Here is a 23,687-nt window from a genome sequence, read left to right as displayed (position 1 = left end):
ATTCTCGAATGATGGTTGCAATGCTTTTGAAGGTATTTGTTGGCCATCAATATATAAACAAAATGTGTTCATAGCATAGTTTTCAAAATTGAATGGATTTTTAGTAAGACTTCCATTGAATGCTGTGTTGTTTACAAATCCAACTATACATCTTTTAGGTACTTGCCCCAGAAAAATGTTGTCAAGAGTCTTTCCCTGAACCCCTGATGGTATAGTTAAAACTTTGACTTCAGCTCGAGTAATAGGATATTTTGCTGTAGTAGAGGCTAAGACTTTTTGATGTGCGAGGAGTACAGTTGGATTTATTCGTGCTCTACGAACAATAAGAGTTGCATCCGTAATGCATACTTTACATTTTATATCAGTAGAAGAACCCATCAGATTAAACGATTCTCTTGAGCGAATTAATTTGACACTCATTTGAACCCCATTAATTAAAAACTTTTCTTGGTTAAATATATCACCATGTAGATGTCCAATCATTTCTATTTCTTTACTTTCAGATGCTAGTTTTTGTCGTTTCAGAAATCCAGGATTTGTGTTGTCTGTTGAGTTCATTTGACCAGCTGCATCTTCATACCAAAGACCACAAGTCAAATGAGATTTCTTTGCGGCAGGAGAGTAGTTCAGCAGAGTTTCCAAATAAGCACGGTAAGCATATGTATTATTAGGTGGTGACACAAGTTTTTGATTTAAATATACATCTAACTGGCTGAATAGTGAGTGTAACCAGTTATTTATTGGTGCTATTACTGTGGGTGTGCTCACTTTTGATGAATCTAGGTTAACTATCTTTGCTTTAATATGTATTAACGTATGCGATAAATCTAGGTAATCGTCACCAGATCCTGGTACTTGAAATTCTATTGGTCCATCATCAGCAAGAGACGAAATTGGTTTGTAATGAATCCAAATACCATTTTCAATACTTGTTTGTGTTGATGGCAATGCAAATAAATCTAGTTCAGACTTTATACATTCACAAGAATGACTATGTAAGAAAGACATAATTCCTTAAATTTATTAGTTATGAAAAAATATCTTTTATGTTGGCACGAGAAACTGCCAATTTTTTAATAGCTTTCACTTTAGCAGCTGAGCGTGCACTGAGTGAGGAAAGACGCTTTCTCTTCGTTATATACCCCGATCCAGACATGTTTATTCTATCAATTTTTTCATCAACTTTTCGTTTTAAATTGGAACTAGCGTCCTTGAGGCGAGATTTTATTGAATCCTCCATGGGTCGTGCATTCACTAAGTCCGACAAAATACCAACTCCAGCGCCTAGTGCTTCTTTTCCTATAACTCTAGCACCCCTTGAAAGCAAAGGTAAAACTGATCTAAACAAGCCTCCTAAAAAACTGCCAATGCCATGACCACGTTGAAACGCGGCTCCTTTATATATTACTCCAATACCAGAACCAGCTTGATGGGAATAATAATGTTCGTAGGGGCAAGTCATATTATTATTATTATTATTATGAGAAAACATTGTTGTGTTTTTTAAAGTGAAGTTTGATACACACAGTTCCAAATTGAAATGGTATCTTTTGACCAGTGGTTGACCTTATATCTATTTCAATAGTGTCAAATTCTCGTCGCATGATTGGTAAATAGTGAGGAGGTGAAAAAACATGCATTTTATTCGCCCCATAAATATATTTCATTGGATCTAATGGTATAATTCTTAGTAAAGGAGTCATGACGTCACCTACTATCTGTGGTTCAACTATATCGCAATATACAAATAATTGTGATGGTAGACCTAAATGTAAATTTGCAGGACACTTTCCTGTGTTTCTTTCAATGAGATTCCTGTCAGGTTCAAACCCAAGTTGAAACGACAGCTTAGGAGATAGCTTCACTGATCTTATTGATTTATCGGTAACAGAAACACAAACTAATTTTGATACTTCATCATAACGAAATTTTATATTTTCCTTTGTATTATTTAAAGCTACCAAAATATGATCTATGTTGTCATAATTCGTCGCTGGAATATGAGTCTTGTAATATACTAAGGATGGTATTTGATCGCCTGGCATGGTCATGGATTTTGTAATATATATAATATTTTCATGTTCTTGTACAGTAAACATGGTACATGGATATTGAAATTCGGCAACTCCAACTGACCATTCCCCATCTAGCGTTAAGGATTTTGGTAATTTTGTTGAAAACTTCGTTGTTTTGTTATCAGGAAAGTACTCCATAGAACTGTTACTTAGCAATGTTAAATAGAAACTTTCTTTCATCATATTTTTTCTAATTCAGAGGCCAACACCCAGCTATTAAATTTATCTGGATAACCTTTCCACTTCACCAACACTTGCTTTCTGACACCAGAATATCGCGTACTGATTATTTTATCTATTTTATAACTTGAGGTAGGATTATAAGATACCTTTTGTAACTCCTTTTCATAGAAAGTCCCACTTATTGTTTCATTTTGTAAGTCTTTCAAAGTGTATACAACCCATGGAGACCGATCTATAATTGAGGATATAATAAATATTTCATCACTCCAATTAGATTCATATCCTTTTTGAAATATATGCTTATACTTGGTTATTCTTACATAGTCACCGATGTGGAAGTTAGGTAATTGTGTTGTTGCTTCTGTTTGTTTCTTATCTCTATCATATAAATTATTCCATACAGTCATAATATTATGTGAGTTAACATCACAGGGGCACATTTTAATACTTGAATGATAACTATGATTATATGCATATACCAAGTCTTGTAAAACATCAATATATTTATAAGTATTATTGTGTGTAAAATAACGCCACATCTTCATTTTGAGGGTTCTTTGAAATCTTTCAACAATACTTGCTTTAATATCGGGATTATTAGTAGTATAGTAATTTATATTTTTACTTTTTAAATAACTTTGCACATCTTTGGAAATAAATTCTGTACCCTTATCAGACTGAATATGTATGGGTGTTGCATTAGCTTCAATGAAAATACTTTCAAAACATTCTTTAATATTAAATGAATTTTTATTTTTCATAGCTCTTACAAATGCATATTTGCTAAATACATCAATTACACAAAGAATAAAGTTAAATCCATCATTGTACTTAGAATATGTTCTCAAATCACTTAAATCCGCTTGCCAAAGAATATTGAAATTTGACAGTATGTATTTGTTACGGGAAAACCTTCTTGTTACAGGTTTATGTAATGTGTATGTTTCTTGTGAGCGTAGCCAATCTTTTACATCTTCTCTTTTCATTTTACCTTTCATAGCTTTGGCTAATTTATTAATACTACCGAATGCAGCAGGATGAGAAGGGTTATAATAAATACTATTTATTTCTAATAAGGGCTCCATTTCTCCCAGACTAATTTTTTCTTGGGTTTTACTTTTTCTCTTTCAGTACTAGTTGGTGTTGAATTCGGATCTTTTCGAGGTGTAAAGTTCTTATGCTCATCTAATATTAGCTGAGTTATAAAGCCAGTTCTTTTAGTATTACCAAGGTAGGTAACTGGTGTATTGATATCTTTCAATAAAGTTGCAAATTGTTGCCATCCTACTGGATCAATTTTTCTACTTGGTCTAATAAAATCACTCACCAAGTCTATGATGTTACTTCCAGGAATTTTAACTTTGTCTATGAATACAGTACCCTCGCCATCCCAATTAATTTTATCCTTGTGATCAGACAAGAGACCTAGCAACAGCTCACCTTTCTTTAAATATGTTTTAGGTATCACTCTCAATATTTGTTTCGGTGTATACGTTGGTGAGTTAACCTTTTCGTGTTCATTTATATCAACTGTTGTTCGCTTTGGAGTCTGTTCAGCAACTATATTAGTCTTAGCTTCTTCCTGTAGTTTTATATCACTAAAATCTTTCTTTAAATTAAATTTATTATTCGTATCTAATTCCAGTTTATTATTATCAATTTTCATTTTGATATTATCTGTATCACCAGTATTAACATCAGAAAAATTAGTAACAATAGGTAACTCATAAGGTTTTCGGTCTTCTTGAGTATGGTGTAGGTACCTTTGTAAAATTTGTAAATAGAGAATACACTTTTCTCTATCTTCAATATTACTTTTTAATATATTTTGCATTTCGGCATCCAGTCTAGACATGGGACTGTCTAACATTGTTTGTTGATTAATTTTTTCTATTATACCTGGATCTATAAGTAACATTTTCTTAGCGTGTTCCATGTTCATGTTAGGGTATTTACTAGTGCACTCAGAACTGAACCTAATATTATTGGTAAAAATGATCCCCCTTTTTGAATTATAATATTTTTACGGACTTTGTTTGTAGTTTTACGCACCAGTTGTCGAAGTAAGTGTTTGTATTTCTTTAATTTATTCTTCTCATTTTCTGGGAGTTGTACTTTACCTTGTAAAACGTTATAGATACATTCACAAATACAATTTATCTCTTGTTCGTTGCAGGATTTTAAGAGTGCTTTTTGGTATTTTGGTTTAAGAATATGAAGAGCTTCTAAAAACTTTTTATGTGTCTTCAAGGTTCGAGACATTATTAATAAATGACGGAAATTTCTTGTTGCTTTGCATATTTAAACCCCTTTGTAGGTAAGTATACAGTACAGTAACAGTCAGAAGGGAATATTTTTGTTTTTAATCTACATATATCACTAGTATTTTGTTTTAAATCTATCATTAAATATCCATGAGGTTCTGTCGTTGCATCTTTATAAGAATCTTCCATGAATTTAGTATTTTCAGGTGATACTTGTCTCGCTAAGTGTCGAATCTGTGTTTTATCACGTGGATTTTTAAAATATATTATATAACTCGAGTTTAAGGAAATGTCCCTCTGACCTCTACCTTGATGAAACAAATTTTGAGTTATATAAAACACACTCAAATTTCTATGATGACTTCCTTTTGTAAAAATGTCAACGATGCGGCCATCCGATTCTCTCATAAGATCATCGATGATAACAAGCTGGGGACCTTTCCCATCAAACATACTAAGATCTGGCATACCTTGATGGTAATTAACAAGTTTCAAGTTGTATAAAGGTTGCATTTCATCAAAACACCATGTAACTTGATCGAAACTTGTACTACAAATATCTTTTACATATTTCAAGAAGTTTGTAACGAATTGTGACTTTCCACATCCACTTGGACCAGCAACTATTGCAGTAAAGGGATGAATGAAATGAAACATTTTTAAAACAAGTTGACTGCACAACGTTTTATTTAACAATGAAGATAATTTAATGAACAATATACATTTATAATAATCAAGTATAATTTGTCTTAAAACTAGAACACATACATGAAATGGTTTACAGGAACAAACATTGAAATACATTACCAAACTAACAATTATAAACTAGACATACACATTTATAAACACAATTAAGATAATATATAGTTCAAAGAATTACATTAAACATATTTGCAAGTAAACCAATATTTCACCGTTGTTATCTAAGTTTGTAATGACCCCAAGCTAATGTGTCAATACCATTAGGCAAAATATGCCTCTTAGTGTCGCTGTATGATAAACATTTTTTATTTATTTTTTGTGTATAAATTTTATGTTTGATTGATTTAAATCTTAACATTGCCCCGAATTGAATATTTTTCTCGAAAAGACATGCCTTATAGTTATGCATTTGCATATTTTTTGTAACACTTTTATTAACGCCTTTAGCCTTTGCAACAAATTTGTTTTCAACATCTATTGCATACATTTTAGATCTTAGACCCACAAATTCTCTAAATATTTTTCCATTATTTTCGTCTTTGAAAAAACCTATTTTCTTTTTGTTAACTTGTGGATACCCATAAATATTGTCAGATGGATAATCAGAAGAATCGAAATGCATCTTAAGGTCAGGTTTTATATCTTCATAAAAGTTGTTTGTAAATATTTGGTAAATTAAACTGTCTGTATCCGTATACAATAATTTATTTTTGTTTTGAAACTTAGGAATCATGTAGTTGTAATGGAATTCATACATAAGGGTCTTTGAAATATCTAAAATACAAAATCCTAAATATATTGGTTTATTATAATTAAGTTTACACTTTAGCATTTGTACTGCCACTAGGTCTGATGTGAATATACTTAAATTTTTAAAATCTGGCCTTGCAATGTAGTCGTTGACACCTAAAATTTTACCTCTATTTTCCCAATGTGTTAACAACTTAACATTTACTCTTTTTTCTATATTCTCCATAGTTTTTCCAAATACTGAATTATTCATTAATTTATAGAAATCTTTTTCAAAAACAGACTTTGCTAATGTCCGCATGTTTGTGTTTAAATCTATATATTTCTCTAACCAAGGACTTTGTTTAAACTTTAGTATCCTGTGTATTTTAGTTACCTTCATTCCCATACTAAGACATTGTTTAAGGTTTTTGTAATGTATTTTATATTTAATTTTATCGTTTAGATTTGAAATTAATTTTATATCTTTTGAATTACCAATGCATATATTTTCAGGACATAGTGGTAAGTCAGAATGCAAGTCGTGGAGATCATCAGGATATTTTAAATCAACTTCCAAAACGTAACCAATATTTGATGTATCGGATACATTAAAGTTTGTTTCAGGGTTTACCCATTCAAAGTCTCCAGTGGGTAGATATTGAGACATAGCCCAACCATACAAATTATTAGCATCCAAGTATATTAAATATGATTGAGGTTCATTTTTATCGTAATCTTCCATGAATTGATTGTTTGCTTTTGCATAACGATTGCTGCATTGAGATACACCACCTCTGATACCGGCCTTAAAAAATGCTATTTGTTCGTAATCCATCAATAGATCTAATTCAATTTTTGTATACTTCAACATTGCATCCCAACTTAACCCTGGAGCAGTGTAGTAGTGAGCGGGATCTAACCCATAAGTCTTAATACAAAGCTCTCTGAAGTTTTCAAAAACGTCAGTCAAGAGCAATACATCAGTTTTAAGATATAAGTTTGAGTAATCTAACATATTTTGACAACGAAAATGTTTCCAAATTTCATTTGCACGATTATAATCATCATCGGAGACATTTGAATCTGTTAACGAGCTATAGAACTCACTTTGAGTTGGAAGTGACTTGAGTTTTAATGAATCATAAGAAGTCATGAATTCGTAGGGATAAATTCCTTTTCTCCTTAATTTGGTAAAGTCGTCATTGCAAGGGAAGTTTCTTTTTAAATCATGAAATTGTTCATCACTAAGATTTTTAGCTAATTGATCTAGACTGCAAGATAAAAATTTATATGAATCTACAAATCTTAGACTTATCTGATTATTATTTACTGTTAATGTTTTTGAAAAAGAAATGTACCTCTCTTTATTTTGCGGAATTATTTTTACTTCTCCATCGACAAAATTTAGGGCATGAACAATAAAATGTGCATCATAATGACTCAGATTATGTAGGAATACTGGAATATAACGCGGAGTCTTAAATTTTTTTAAACAGATTTCATGAACTACACCTCTAATAGTGCCAGTATGAAAGTCAAAATCGAAATGTTTATCTTCGTTCAAATTCGTTTCACATACATGACAAATTTTAGATTCCGATAATAAATTATTTTCATCATCACTAGATAAAGGCTTAGGCCTCATTTGAAAAATATTTTTTGTACATATTAATTTTAAATCTTCATATAAACGTTTCATAAACTCTGTTGCGCAATCTGGCCCACTATATGTTTCGAATTTTGATAAAGTATCATCATACGAACATTTTATATAATAACCGAAACTATACACATCATGCTTTTGAATATTTTCTGTGTAAGACCTAGACGGATCATTAGAACATACATTTATTGGTTTTAAAAATGCTTCAAAGTCAGCATATATAACAAAGGGTAATTTTAGTTTGTTGTTAAAATTCTCAAATTTTATTTTATTATTTGCCGCTGGTTTTCCGAACCAGTCTTTCAATGTTTTAGTACCATCTGGTATATTGGTTTTAATATGAGCGCAATCATTTTCCTGATGATCATCTAATCGCTGTTGAGTTGGAAAATGTAATAAACATCCATCACATAAGAAAATTGCATGCTCTTGGTTAGAAATTTGTTTACTCACCAATCGCGACATATTTTTGATATAACAAAAATGAGCGTTTAAACCTTTCTTAAGGTATAACAAATTAATATGTACACTTTTACGAAATTTAGTCATTATTAATGGTCCAATTACATCATGAATTTTTTTCTCCCGATTATATTCTAATCCAAATATGTTAATACTTATATTATTCAATTTTTCAATTTTTGGTACATCCGAAAGCTTTACTGGAAAGGAGATGCCATTGAAGTTTAGTTTGTTTGAATGCATGCTGTACGATGAAACTCTATTACTTTTACTAGTAGTAGGATATAAGGCGGAAAGCAATGCCCATTTAAAACACATATTGTCAGCGTTTTGCACATTAATAACGGCTTTTCTTACTTTAATGTCATGAGGTAGGTCTATATACGAAGTGCCACGTAGTGGGTTGAATTTATTTATATTCATTTCTAAATGTTTGATTTGCGTTAAACTCCAACCGCTATCTTTTTTCTCGAATGAACTGATTTTATTTGATAACGTCTCAATTAATGATGAAAAAAAAATATTTAAGTCATCACCTTGAGAAACAGTATAATTACATGTTTGAAAATCGAATGTGTTTGTAAGATCTTTGGTTTGCTGTGTAAAATTTGCATGTAGTATAAAATTGATCTTAAACAAAATGTGCATTTTAATGGACTCTTCGATCAATGAACAAATATTATCTTTTATTGAATTAAAAAATAATTCGGGCGTTTTAAGTGTATCTACTGATTCATTTAATTTACTTTTGATTCTGTATGAAATTATTCGCTGACCGAAAGCTGATTCGATTACTGAAACATTAGCTTGAGTACTATGAGATTTAAAAATATTATTTTTGTGAATGTTACTTTTTATGTGGTTGGCAAAATATCTTTTACTTACAAGTCGTTGACAAACATCACACATAACCTTTCCATTGTCTGTGAGGTTGATATCAGATGACGTTGAAGCACCTTCATTAACTTTTATCCTCTTGGCCTTCGGACTGTCGATGTCATAGCTGCTTCTCTTCATTGCACCTCCGACTTGTTGGTGTTGACTATGAAAAAAAAAAAAAATGTATTTATATTTCAAGATTTAAATAATGTAATATAGAAAGAAATGCATGTAGAAAAAAAAAAATATACATACTTAGTAGGATTTTCAAGCAAGCAGGAAGTCTGAAGCGATTCTTTATCGTGTTGACTACTTTGATTTATGATTGCACTTTCGACTTGTCTGCATATATCGATGAGTTCATTGTTAATTTCTATTTCTTCACAAACTTTTGCAAGTTCTTCTTCAATTTGACTTTCATCGACGAAAACAGTTGTATAAATTTTTTGGAAACTATCCATTATGATGTGTAGAACAGGGTTACAGAGGAGGTCGTTTATACGTGTATGAAGTTGTAAACCAACTGGTAATGATATGAAAATGGCACTTTCTTCTTATATACTTAGCAAGTAATTATACATCAAAACAAAATAATTAGCATGACAATCAACCCTCACTTAATAGTTATTATACCATAAATAAATATTTTAAAAGTATGATTAGGTCATTAACTAATTATTTATTGTTAAATGAGTATTTCTTACTACTCTCTGTTTTCGAAATATCTGTGCACATTTTGTATATAACATTATTCATTTCTTTATATGTTGAACTGTTTTCGTCTGTGTAATATTTGATTCTTAGGGATGCATGTTTCCAATGTTGAGACTGTGGCACGTTGGATAATTTATTTAAATCATAAATATCTATTTTTATTAAATGTGACGAATGTGCTTCATCATCTCTGTTAGTAGTTATATACACTGTTCCACCATCTCGTTGAGCTCTAGATACGGTTGATGAAAGTTTTCTAATTTTTGTCTTTGGCAATTCGAATATTGAGTCCAAGTTATCATTCGAATTATTTCTTTTTAAAATTTTTGATTTCTTTGTTTCTTGAGATATGTCTTCCTCGTCAGATAGCGTGCAATAATATTGTTTAAATGTATTTGCTTCATATATATTCTAAAACAACACAAAGGCAAAGTTAGTGTCAAATGAAATGATATTGGAAAGTGACACAAATCAATTCAATATTATCAAGACTTACTTACCTCCATTGTTGACACTTGGATGCACTACACTTCACAAACCAAACTGTTCACTGTTACTTCACCAAACGAACTATGAGAGCATACTCCTCCCTTCCTGCTTATAAGCACTCACTTATCAGCGTCTAAATATATTTGGTTATTGTAACCACCCGAGATAACTACATCCTATTACCTTATCATCGGTCAAAGTTCCAATGCTATTGATTCACCATATCCTAATGGGCCAACAAACAAGTACGAACAAGTTTCCTTTCATTATGATAAGTACCTTATCAGTGCCCGGAGTTATTTAAAATGTGAATTATGCATTACGGATGCAACTCTTATTGTTCGTAGAGCACGAATAAATCCAACTTACGAAGTGATATAAAATGTAAAGTATGCATTACGGATGCAACTCTTATTGTTCGTAGAGCACGAATAAATCCAACTGTACTCCTCGCACATCAAAAAGTCTTAGCCTCTACTACAGCAAAATATCCTATTACTCGAGCTGAAGTCAAAGTTTTAACTATACCATCAGGGGTTCAGGGAAAGACTCTTGACAACATTTTTCTGGGGCAAGTACCTAAAAGATGTATAGTTGGATTTGTAAACAACACAGCATTCAATGGAAGTCTTACTAAAAATCCATTCAATTTTGAAAACTATGCTATGAACACATTTTGTTTATATATTGATGGCCAACAAATACCTTCAAAAGCATTGCAACCATCATTCGAGAATGATATTTTTACTGCAGCCTATCACACTTTATTTTCGGGGACTGGTATACATTTTCTAAATGAAGGTAATGGAATATCTAGGGAGCAATATGCAAAAGGTTACTGCCTATTAGCGTTTGACCTAACTCCTGATTTGTCATCAAATTCCATGACTCATTGGAATCTTATAAAGCATGGCAGTGTAAGGGTAGAAGTTCGGTTTGAATCAACTCTAACCGAAACTATTAACTGTATAGTGTATGCAGAGTTTGATAACGTTATTGAAATTGATAAGAACCGAAATGTAACCGTCGACTACAGTAGTTAAGATAAATTTATATACTTAGATGTAAGTAAAAGCCTAATAAATGTAATATATTATACCTATTTGAAGTCTTTCATTCGAGTTAAACCATATTGCGTCCCTTTAAATATAAGGTTTGGATAATTTTGCTCTGCATTTGTAAATAGTGTATTGTACCTATCAGAGGTATCGATAAGTAGGCATGCACAATGGATACAATCGAGATTCAGAAGCATTTAAGTAAAATTCATTGTAGCTTGAAAAACAATGTCTATGCAGCAAACCGATTACCGCTATACGTTAAGACTCCAATGTACTTGATAAGTAATTTGGACCCTGACAGTGAACCAGGCTCTCACTGGGTAGGCATGTACATAGACAGAAATGGCATCGGTGGGTATTTTGATTCATATGGCCGACCACCAACAGGCCATCACAAAGCCTTTTTCAGAAGGAACGCAAAGCATTGGGATTTTAATAGATATAGAATACAACTTGATTGGTCTTCAGTTTGTGGAGAATATAGTCTTACATACTTGCATTACATGTATTATGGAAATACACTCAGAGATTTTTTAAGCCTGTTTTGTGAGGATAAATTGATAAACGATATTGTAGTATCGCAATTGTTCAAAAGGTTGTTTTGGAAATAATAAACAATGTCAATACGAAGTTTTTTTTATTGCATTACCATGCGCATACCCCCATCATTAACGACACAGTGATAATGACCCTATTATGTTGTGAGGACAGCGAGTGGTGATTAGATAAGTAAGGTCCGTATTGTTATATGGACATAGCGAGCTTAATGAGATAAGGAGGTGATTAGATAATGAATTAGAGGTCGTTATTCATAAAAGCTAACTTCGTAAGCAAAGGAGATAGCGTAAAATAAATGCGTGCAATCGATCGGGCGTGGTCGGAAACCCCCATTTTGACACCAAACTTTTTTTTTTTTTTTTTTTTTTTTTTTTTTTTTTAGCCGGGCTCGCCCCTCGATCGTGGCAAACAGGGCAGCGGGGGGACGGGGAAGCGAGGGGGGAAAGTCGGTGCCCCACAACCGGTGAATAGAGAGGGGAGGGGGGAAAATCGGTGCCCCAGAACCGGTGAATCCCTACTACTAACGTAACTTCATCCCTGAAATGACAACTATTCTACACCTACATCACCTTTCCCTAACTAATCTACCTCTACAATCTAACTAATTGTGTGCAAAGATTGATTGGATTGGAATGTCAATAAATTTATCAATTACGTAATGGGCCAGTGTGGTCGATTAACCTACGTCATACATAATAATTACTATTTCTAGACTCATAAGCTTCATACTATAGTCTGATTCATAATAAGGTGTCCAAAATGTAAACAAACAAATGTCACTGTCAAAATTAACAAGAAACAAGAACTTTAACAAACTCAACAAAAAACTAAAACTTTACAATTATTCACAATTTAACAAACGCGCTATGAAAACGATAATACATCTGAGTTCGATTACAATCACGAAAATGGATAACATCAGCTACGAAACTTAAAAATGACGGCACAAGACATGTTTTGCGTTCCGATTGTGTTACCATTATCACATTTTAATTTTCTACCATAAACCTTGTCTTTTATTATTATTACTGTATGAAACAAAATTGAGGTAATATAAATATTAAAAAATGTGAATTGATTTTAATTTATTTAGATTATTATTTTATTATTCTTGTATTAATTTAATATTGTCAAAAATGCCATTGAAACGTATTTTCTTGATAGGTTAACACCTTTGTTTAAATTTTGGACACCTAATTATGAATCAGACTATACGTTTGTCGGTCATGGATACCATAGACACAAAAATGCTCAGAACAGAAACCTAAATTTATAATTTAAATAAGTATCGAATAGGGAATGCATCCTGAACCTTGAGTATTTACTGTATTTTTTTAATTTACACTTGAAATTTATTAAATGATAAATTGTGCTTTTTATGCTAACTATACCCATTTGGCTCATACCTATATGACGTCATCTAGATCAGGTTCAGTGTCGTTAGCGGATCAGTAAACCAACAGATATAATTTTATTTGCTATCAGTTGCAGGAGATTCTGTTCACAACCGTCGAAAGTATTATTAATTACATGGATACTCAAATACTCAAGATGACTAGATTGTCCATTTTAGGGGTACGTAGGTAGGTAGGTAGTACCCGAAGAGTAAAAGCGGAAAACCATTACTAAGCCTCCGCTGTCCGTCCGTCTGTCAAAGTGTGATATCTCTTGAAACGTAATAGATTGTTTTTTTTACAGGGAATGGAATAATTACTTTATACAAACCAAATTATACCTGTTGATTTCACAAATTATTAAAATAATAAATTCGAAAAAAGTATAAAATAAACTAGATCTAAAAATTATTATCTAACAATTTATGCGTACGTATGCGATTAGAACATATGAAAACTTAGAATATCAAAAATATACAGATTTCGCTTTCAGACTGAATTAATATCAAAAAATCCTTATATAATTTCAAAGATTACCTTATAAGTGGGTCCTCTCTATGTTATAAAATAATTAAACAAACATTTGTTTTATTCATTTGGACAATTCATAAGATTATATTATGTCAAAAAATAATAAAACTACCAAGCAAACTTTTTTTTTTTAAATTAAGAAGTAAGTAGAATGTTGATTGCACAGACATTATGTTATAATGAACAAGACGCGATATCTGTATATTTTATATATTCCAAGCCGAAAATATAAAAGTAAAATAAATGCCTTACAAATTCTATGCAAAACAAACAAAAAACTACACACAGATACGGAAAGCTACACCAAGTTCACAAATAGCTTCAAATCGTCCACGTATAACAATAGAATACATACAACACACAAGATAGGCAAAATTGTGTACCAATAATAACTATGATTTCATTATCCTAGCTACACTATTTAAAAAATATACTCCATCGATAGTAGGTACAAGTAAGATTTTTCGCACGAAACACGCAGTAAATACTATATTATATTTTTTTTATTTGTTTTATAATTTTAAAGGCTTTGTTGTACACTGTTGCATAAGCTGAAGCATAGATGCTACTTAATTATAACTTCATCATATTATTATTGATCAATCGACGGAATTCGTGTGGATGAGTATGCAGTGCATTAACAGACATCACAATAATATAGTAGTATAGATAGATTATTGAAATTAGCGACAGTAAGATATTAAATAGTTGATGACTGTTCATTCGTAAGGTCTAACGTTGTGGAATGTAAGCAAAATGGATTTGATTGTGTAAATTAATTCAATTAAAATTGAATACAAAAAATTATGTATTTATATTTGCATCGTGCCAGTTCTCTACATATGAAAGCGAGTAACTTATACAAAAGCAACCATTTTGTATTCCAATGTTAATTAAATCAAGTTATATTATTTTATAAATTTCGTAAATCTGAGAACAAATCTTGATGCGTAGGTTTGTCGAGCCTAAAAAATATTGTTAGAGGCTGCTTCCTAAGAAACGGGTTTCTTACATAACGAATGAACATTCATCGAACATTTACATTTGTTCTTCACAGCTTACTATATAGTATAAGTAGGTAATGAGCTTACGGGAATGATTATTATTATTCTTAAGACTAAGTGTGGATAAGTCTCAGAGCTAGCGTATTTTTGTACACAAATGAGTCTCCTAATCATAATTTTATCACATACAGCATAGAAACTTCTATGGACTTCGAATTAATACTTTGTTTATTTTACCCTATTAAATCAATGTTGAATTGGCAGCCTTACTAATACGTACATTTTGTAGGGTATGCGATACGAGTTGTAGATATAATTGCGCGTTTAAACTAAACGTATTGGCAGCTGCTGACTGTAAGCAGATTGTAAACGAAATTTACGCTAACAATACTACGCATGGCGTAGTACCGGTTTGTCGTTTGCTTTTGAACAAATGTTGAATATCAATTTAACAGCAGGAAATCGTCAGCTGACTGTCAGCGCATGTTACGCGCTGACAGTCAGCTGTTAACTGACCAATTTGTTGTGAACGCGTTGTAAGTTGGCATTCAAACAAACGTTAGTCTTTAGCTGACTGTTAACTCCAGTATAGCAATACGTTATGCGTAGTCGATTAAGACTATAGACTGCGTATTGACTTTGAAAATCGGTGAGAACGCGAAATCAATGCTGACAATACTACGCGTACCGTAGCGATTGTCAGTTCGGTGTAACGAAAAGTTGAATATGAATAAAAAAGCAAATAACTGCGTTACGCCCGCTTACAGTCAGTGTCTGACAATACGTTTTGTTTGAACATATTTAAGTGATTATTAGAACAATTTGATTTTCAAAACACAATCTAAGATCGCAATAACTTTGAACACAAACAAACATAATTATAGACTAGAAAACGCCAAGTGACGTTCACAATACGTTTTAATAAATTAAATAACAATATACATACATACAAAATATACAATATAATAAAATAACCTTCACACGTGTAATAAGCATCCAAAAGTTTAATAATTATATTCAAACTTAATATTGAATTTAACGCTTTTTACGAATATTTCAAAAATATGTTCAAAACCAATAACATAATAAAAGTATCGGTTAAATTTTAAAATTTACAATCGATAACGGTGCACTTTTAAGATTTGATTCGATTCAGTACAATGCAAGTTAGATGTTAAAGGAACACATAAGTTATATAACATATTATATCGGATAAGATATTTGTTAGGAATGTACTAAGTATGTAGTATGTCAAACACTATTATCTCATCGGAATAAATTATTACTTTGATTCATACATTTATAAGAGTTTTATTGTAATATTCATTGAAACATGAGTCCTTAAAGATGTAAACCATTTAAGGCTATATTGCCAAATTTGAGTAAAGTGTAATGGCGACTTCCGACGGTCCATAATTCTTACGGATTTATGCTCGGATGGTGTACTAACACGGACAGCAACTAACCACATTAAGAGTCTTCCAACGGTGGGTGTCGATCCGTCGGCCTTGAAGTTCTATACCATTTTGTCATACCCGAATTCAAAGTGAAAGGGAGACTAATAGAGAGATCGTAACGCAACTTTCAAGTAACCGAACAGAGAACCGAAGTGGTACTCTTCCCACATTGACTCGATTCAGGCAAGTCTACATCCATTCGTAAAATCACGGACCGTGGGAAACCAGCATAAAATGTATACAGACAGAATTCATGTCAACCAGTAGAAGATAGTCGTTACAAAGAGTCAGTAGACCCGATATTTTTGTAAAGGCTTACAATAATGGTTGCGATATTTAGAATAAAAAGAACTAGGACTTTCTAAAGAACTACTTTTAAATTGGGCCTGTGCGTTTTTACATAATCCATTTACAAAAGTGCAGACGAGTAAGCATTACAATAATGTCGGTCACTTTCATAGCGTCAATAACATTTTTTGCGAAAAACAGACACGCAATCTTTTCAGTTTTTATGTACAGATTTACCTAGACAAAATCAATCTAACATCTATTGCGGTCTTGAGATTTTGCAAATAGATTTTCCAATATTTGCTCAAGGTTTACGACACAACGGTTTCTATCACATCGGAAGGACAATAATAGAAACATCGATCAGGTGTACGAGAATTTAAATTCACATCAATTCAATTTACAACCTAATGAAAGCTCCTACATCGATCTACTCAACACAAATAGGGAATGTTTGATTATTTCACACATACCTAAAGCGAATTATACATCAGTCTCAGTTTTGCTGCTTGTGCGTCGACTCCGTCCTACCGACCCCGGATTCACCCAATGTGGACCACTTAATAAGAATTTCTTGACATTGTACTCCATTCTTGCTAAGTCTTCGGGCGAAATCTCTTTATCACCTTTATTCTTCAACGCTTCCTTTAGTTCCTTTCCGGGATCATAATCATTCGAGTTTACGGCGTAATTCCTTTGTGCGTTGTCACTGTTGACCTCTGTTATTGGCAAGTCATTGCATTCTACTGGAAAAATAGTTTCCTTCGCGACATTGTTGACGACTTTCAGAGGCACATTCGTCTTCACCTTATCCTGATTATTTTGAGTTGGTGCATGGTGAACAAAGTTATTGCGTGGCTCTCTCACATACTTCGAATATTTGCTTACTGGATGGGGCATGTTCAGTGCCAGCTCATTAAGAGTCTCTGTGAGCCTGCTAAGCTTACTATCCCTTCTCATTGCGCGATTGGTGTAAGTGCATTCGTCTTCTAGGGGATCGTTAAAGTTGTTTTGCTGTTCTAAGTTCTTTTCAACCCATTCAGCAACTCTAAGTAATTGCTGTTTTTGTAACAATGCAGCACTATCGTCACTAGACAAGGAACTTGTACTTTGTTCGTTAGTGAACACCTTATTATTTTCGTTCACTTTCAAATGAGTCTGCGTCAAGTTTGGATAAACGTTAACTATTGCGGGTAGTGGTGGTTTGAGCGGTTCTGGTTTCTTTTCCAAATTTGGTAAAGCTCCTTGAGGAGGAAAATCTTTAGATATTTTCGTGTTTTCAATCGAGTGTAGTTGAGACATATCTATCTTTTTCAAAGGTCTAGAAAATTGATTAGCGACCTTGCTTTGTTCGTAACGATCAAAATTGAATAACTTCACCTCTTGGTGATCAATGGCGTTAAAAGCGTCAATTTTCTTAGTTTCAACCTTAGCGTGATCAATATTATTATTTTGTACATTAACATCAACATTGAAATCATTTAGTAAATGGTCGACTTCAGATGGATTCTGCTGGCTTCCGATACTTTGAGTATTATTGTTATTGTGCTCAGAGCTATTCGAAAAGTTATGAGTTTTTAATGGCTGCAATGGTGACGAAGATACATTTAATAAAATAGGATTAATGGACGTGCTTTTGATAGGTAAACTAGACTCTTTGTTATTATTATCCTCATGAACATCAATAAGAGTGCTTTCAACAACAATGTTATCGTTTTTGTTGTCATTTTTAATATCGTCTTCAGGTTTAGCTAAATCGATAAAGTTATCCATCCCATCATTCAGATCTTTAAAAATGGAATTCTCATTACATTTGCTTTGCCTCCTATATAAAACGGGTGGTACATCTGGCTCGGCATTATCAAGAAGAATATTCTTTGATCCTGCTTGCATCCGCAAGTGACAGAATCGTGGCCCAGGCCCTACATGTGTGTTGGATTTATGAGTGCTAATAGTGGACTTTGCTATAGAAGAGGTTCGACTGCCAGCCATTGAGCTTTGAGAATTCTTCCTTAAATTCAAATTTTCACTTACAGTTACCGGAATTTTGGGTTTCACTTCCTTCTCAATGGGAATTTCTTTTATCAACAAATCATCAGTGTTGGTAACACTATGAATACTACTCTTCTTACTAGAAATCGAGGTTTTAGTGCGATCACAGAGTTTGTGATGAATTGCGGGTTCCATAGTAACAGAATTATTATTTTTTAACTGTTTCAATTCCAATTCCTCCTCTATTTTAGGTGCAGGCTCCTTTTGCAAATTTGATTCTATTTTAATAGAATCAGCTGGTTTTAATAAATCAATCACTGTAACGTTAGTTTTAACAATTCCTATTCCTGCGTCAAAGTTTTCTTTCTGTTCTTCAATAGTTGGTTGTGTGGCCATATACATAGGACCCTGGCTATTGATTTTATCGTTTAAAAGCTTAATAGCGTGTGGCGAAATGCTTCTAATACTGTAATTGGAATGTACTGATTTATTTTCGGCATTACAATTCATACAATGGGAGTTAAATTCTCCGCTCAAAATTGTCTGAGTGGAAACTGTGTAACAGCTTTCATTATAACAAAATGGTTTATTTTGGGATTTACCACAAGTGCACGTATCGCAGTGTTTAGTTACTGTATCTTGAATACTATCTTCGAGAATCTTAGTCATAAGTGAAGCTGAGATGTTGAACTCATATTCACTTGCATCAAAAGTATCAGTATCGTTACCATTTTTCCCTCCAATCAAACTCCCTGGTTTTGAAGTTTTCGACATCACATATTGGGAGACTCTTGCTTGTGTATCCACAGGAAGCTGTAAAGAAAATATTGTATTTAATTAACGAGATATCGTGTTGTCGTTAATGTCGCTAATGTGATTTTTTAACACTACCCTTTTTAATGAATATTGAACCATTATGACATAATGAGAACTGGAGGGAGGACTGACTAGTGTCTCTGGCAGTTCGATCATAGTATCTGACTGATGCGCACGCGCTCTTCAAGTGCTCAGTGGAACATTTTCGGGTGTTTTAATTGTAAAGTCCGAATTATAAAATATAGATTAAGTGTGAATTTATAGTGTTTCTTTACGGTGGAACATTCGCGTTACATGAATATTCTGAAGAGACTGGTGCAGTATTGCATATATTTACTTTTCAATATGCATAGGGATTATTTTATATGTGTCATATTTATCACTTACGTTGTCAAGCTTTTGAGCGACAAAGTTGTCTGGTTTGCACTGAAGTAGCTGTATTGCTAAGTTCATATCATTCTTATATCTTTCCTGTAAAAGGAAGTTAAAAGATTAAACAATATCATTCAATTACAAAAAGTAAAATTAAATCTAAAAAAATCACCACTGTATAAAAAATTACAACTCAAAATAAATTAACAATTTTCAGGAATTTAGAAGGGCCAGGTTTGGTCCAAACGACATAAACATATAATAGCTAAGATACAACCTTGATGAAAAAACTTAAACATGTAACATTTCCAATTTTAATTTGTAATGAGAATGGGTTAAACCATCCTGTTACATAAAATAAAAGCAATAAAGTCATTAATACTATGTATCATGTACTAATTACTTAGTAAAATATCTCAATTCCGCATTAACATTAATCATAAATCATAGTATTAAGGCAGTCATCAGTAACATACACATTAATCTAAAACTTACATTTTCTTTCTGCAACATGCTGTAATTGTGTTTGGACTCTGCCAATCGCACAGACAAAGTAGCTATATCCTTTGTCAACTGACCCTTTTCACTCTTCATCTTGTCCACCATTTGAAGTAACTTATCTTCTAGTACTTGATTTAACTTCTGCACTCTCTTATGCGAGTCGTACAATCTGAAAATTAGGTGTCAATAAAATATTTAATTATTATTATCATAGTTGTAACCTGCTTATTCATTAGAATAACCTTTGTTGCCCCAATTTGTAAACCCTTGCAAAAAATTTTAAGCACTAAGTACTGAACTTTATTTATAATTCATTCACTAAATTCAGTTGACAATGTTTATTATAAACTAATATTTTTTTATTATTCGTTAAATTGACCAAACTATGCCCTAGTTAGGTTAATTCCCATAAATGTTAGTTTTACCACCTCATTCTCATTACCATTTTATTGGTATCTGACACAATTGGTGTAAACTGAAAGACCTTGTACACAACACCTGTTATTTAAACAATACATAGTTTACTATTGAAGAGGTTAAAATTAGTACTTAGTTGCCTTAACTTTTGAATAATTATTATCAGTATATCTCATTCTACAAGCTAATTGGAGTCAATGTAAGAATGATCAAGTATCGAAATATACTAAAAAGCTCCAAGTTACTTATTCGAATTGTAATAATGCAGGATCATAGATTCGTAACTTATTTTTCCTACCCTCACCTGTATAAAATAGTGATAGGGTTCTCTTTTTACCCATGGGGTACGGAACCCTAAAATGGATCTATTTTATAGAGATAGCTCTTAAATCAACGATTAGTTATACATTTTTACAGTACACATATGCTGACCTTTCATATTTTTCCCTCCAAGTGTCGAGTTGCTCCTCTAAGTCATTGGCCCTCGAAGTACACTTGTAGAACTCGTTCTCGAGAGCTAGAAAGTGCACGTCCCGCTCCGCAATGTGCTGCCGGAGGTGCTCCAATTCTGTGCGCAACTGGGTCTCATCCACACCATCTTTACAATCCTATCAAATTGTGGTGCAATAACAAAATAAAATAAGAACAAGCAAGTGATGTGTATTTATATATCTAACAAGTGTATTATGATGTTTTGATGGTAGCCAGACCGAAAAATAATAAACCTAAATTCTTAAAATTAGGTTATATTACCCCATTGTAAAATATATTTTTACAATTACAATTTTATAGTTTTAAACCGATGAGTTTTCTATTCATGGTCTGACTATTTAAAATTTATGTATAAACATGAAATGATCACAAAACTAAAAATTATGCAGCAAATAAAAGAAGAAAAGCAGTGCACATTTCATTTTAAACAAAATTTTATCTTAAAAATAATACACTTCTGAACTTAAACAGACTAATATCTAAAACATAAAAATATTAATTAAGAAATTGAAGAAACATAATTGATTTTATGATAACAAAAATATTATAATAATAGATTTATAACTGCCTTCATTATCAGAAAGTGTAACATAAGCTTTTATTCATGTTGAAGTTGAGAAACATAGGCTATTAGTGATTTAATAAACATGCCAAAGAAAATATAATGGAGTAATTTTTAAGAATAATTACTCATAGTTAAAATTGGATATGTACTAAAAGTAATACAAGAAACAAAGGTATCTTAACTAGACGTTCCCTATGCCCATTTACTCTAACAGCGAATAATAACATCAGTGAATATAAGACTTTTTGTAAGTTTGTTTCCAATTTTCATATATTACCTTATAACTTAGTAATAGTATACAATTTTGCATATTCAACTTATCAAAAATCATATTATATGGTTCATTGTCTGTCAGATATTAACATTAAAAAAAATTTAAAACTCAAATAATAAGAAAAATATCTAGTATCTGTCTCCTATAGGAACATTACATGCCCAATAACAGACAAGGATTATTAGAATATTATGTAGTTATTATTGTATATTTCCTATGCTTTTAAACCTATTTTTATGATAAAAACCACAATTTGTTCTTTACATTCCCAAAGAGTTTCTCTTTGAATATTTTAACAGAAACCAAGATGTTACACAATGTGTGGAATAAATTGTGAAAGTTTAGAATTTTATGCATAAAATTATAATATTCTCATTTGTGACAAATATTTGTTTCAATAAAAAAGAGAAACCTTCTCACATGTAATATTTTGAGATGTGTATTTTTTTTTCATTCCGTATTTTTTGTACATGTTTATTACATTATCGCCAAAATATATTTTACTGAGGTAGGCTTCTACATTTTACTAAACAAATTATCCTAAAAACAGACAATTTAATGTCAGGCATGTACTGAGAGAATGACTATCAACAGCGAATTACTATAATTCTGTTTATAATAGAGTGATCAACATAGAAAATATTTATCTAGAATAGAATACAGTAGGAAAAAATACAACGCCAATTTTTACCTTACAAGGGGAGGTCTTAGTGCTTTCATCCATTACTCTAAGAATAATTATATCACATTATGTCACATCCAATTGTTGTGTAAACTGAGCCACGTCACACGAGGTGTTTAACAAAATAGCTATTTTATCAATAAGCCACTGGTAAAAAGAAATAAAATGAAAATTAACGCGGAAACGCAATGTGCGATATTTACTTTTAATTTGTCACGAAAAATCTGCCAATACTATTTCTCGACGCGTCTTACAAGGAAAACCCGAAATAGGGTATAAAATGCGAGAAATATATACTAAATATCCCAAAATTTCTATGATATCTATCTAAATCGAAGAATAACTTGTGACAAACGAACGAAAGTGACATTACGTTTTATATTGACGTTTACATGTATATTTTTCAGACACAGATAAAATAAATTATTCTGTGTTGCCCCATTTTCCATTTCTACTTTTTTTACTCTGTCTATTGCACATAATAAAAATATTAGTGTAGAAGCGCACTGATTCCATGAAAAACTGGCTCTATAAAGTAGTTATTACATTTAATTAATATATAGTGCTGGATGAAGTGTAAGTAAGATTTCAGTGCATAAAATATAAAATGACATCCTATAAATGTCCTACGATAATAATATCGACCAAACCACGAGCGAAGACATATTTTTTGACGAACCAGATTTACTATACAAAGCCAGTATTTTCTTTTAATTATAGGAAAATATTTAGACGTTTATCGCTTAATATGATCAAGTAAGTTTCACCTACACGCGGGCAGTGGGCACCTTAAGTAGATTTAAATAAACTTGGTATTTATTTAGATGTTACAAAAATAATATTTGTAAATTTTAAACACAACATTTAAAATTTAACTTAAAAGCAGTTTGTACAACTGCTAATTTACTTTAATACTTGTTACCTTCACATATAATTGAAAAAGGAACAAATTAAATTGTGTACCTGTGTACACATACATAATCACTTATTAGAAATAATATTTTTTTTTATCTGTAAAATAATTAAAGAGTTAAGGGTCTTTTACACCAATCGATTAACATTTATTTTAATTTAAGTACTTCCTATTGTAAGTATGAGGAATCGACACGACAGGTGCAAG

General features: G+C 31.9%; 2 protein-coding genes across 2 annotated transcripts; both read right to left on the bottom strand.

The window, feature by feature from the left end:
• Nucleotides 1-3,327: 3,327 nt before the first annotated feature.
• Nucleotides 3,328-12,155, bottom strand: LOC140757901 (uncharacterized). The gene is made up of 5 exons (XM_073093778.1): nt 10,175-12,155; nt 9,216-10,085; nt 5,586-9,123; nt 3,586-3,867; nt 3,328-3,453 (listed from the first exon to the last, which is right to left on the bottom strand). The coding sequence occupies exons 2-5, from the start codon at nt 9,419-9,421 to the stop codon at nt 3,328-3,330; spliced, it is 4,152 nt and encodes a 1,383-aa protein (XP_072949879.1). The 5' UTR covers nt 9,422-10,085; nt 10,175-12,155.
• A 4,280-nt stretch (nt 12,156-16,435) lies between these two features.
• LOC140743782 (uncharacterized) lies at nt 16,436-22,942 on the bottom strand. The gene is made up of 5 exons (XM_073075372.1): nt 22,577-22,942; nt 20,987-21,162; nt 20,132-20,306; nt 19,652-19,735; nt 16,436-19,261 (listed from the first exon to the last, which is right to left on the bottom strand). The coding sequence occupies exons 1-5, from the start codon at nt 22,607-22,609 to the stop codon at nt 16,940-16,942; spliced, it is 2,790 nt and encodes a 929-aa protein (XP_072931473.1). The 5' UTR covers nt 22,610-22,942; the 3' UTR covers nt 16,436-16,939.
• Between the last annotated feature and the right edge of the window lie 745 nt (nt 22,943-23,687).

Source organism: Epargyreus clarus, unplaced genomic scaffold, assembly GCF_041222505.1.
Source record: "Epargyreus clarus isolate Ecla_fem2 unplaced genomic scaffold, WU_Ecla_fem_2.2 ptg000001l, whole genome shotgun sequence".
Taxonomy (NCBI): Eukaryota; Metazoa; Arthropoda; class Insecta; order Lepidoptera; family Hesperiidae; genus Epargyreus; species Epargyreus clarus.
This window is presented reverse-complemented; position numbering and strand designations above follow the sequence as displayed.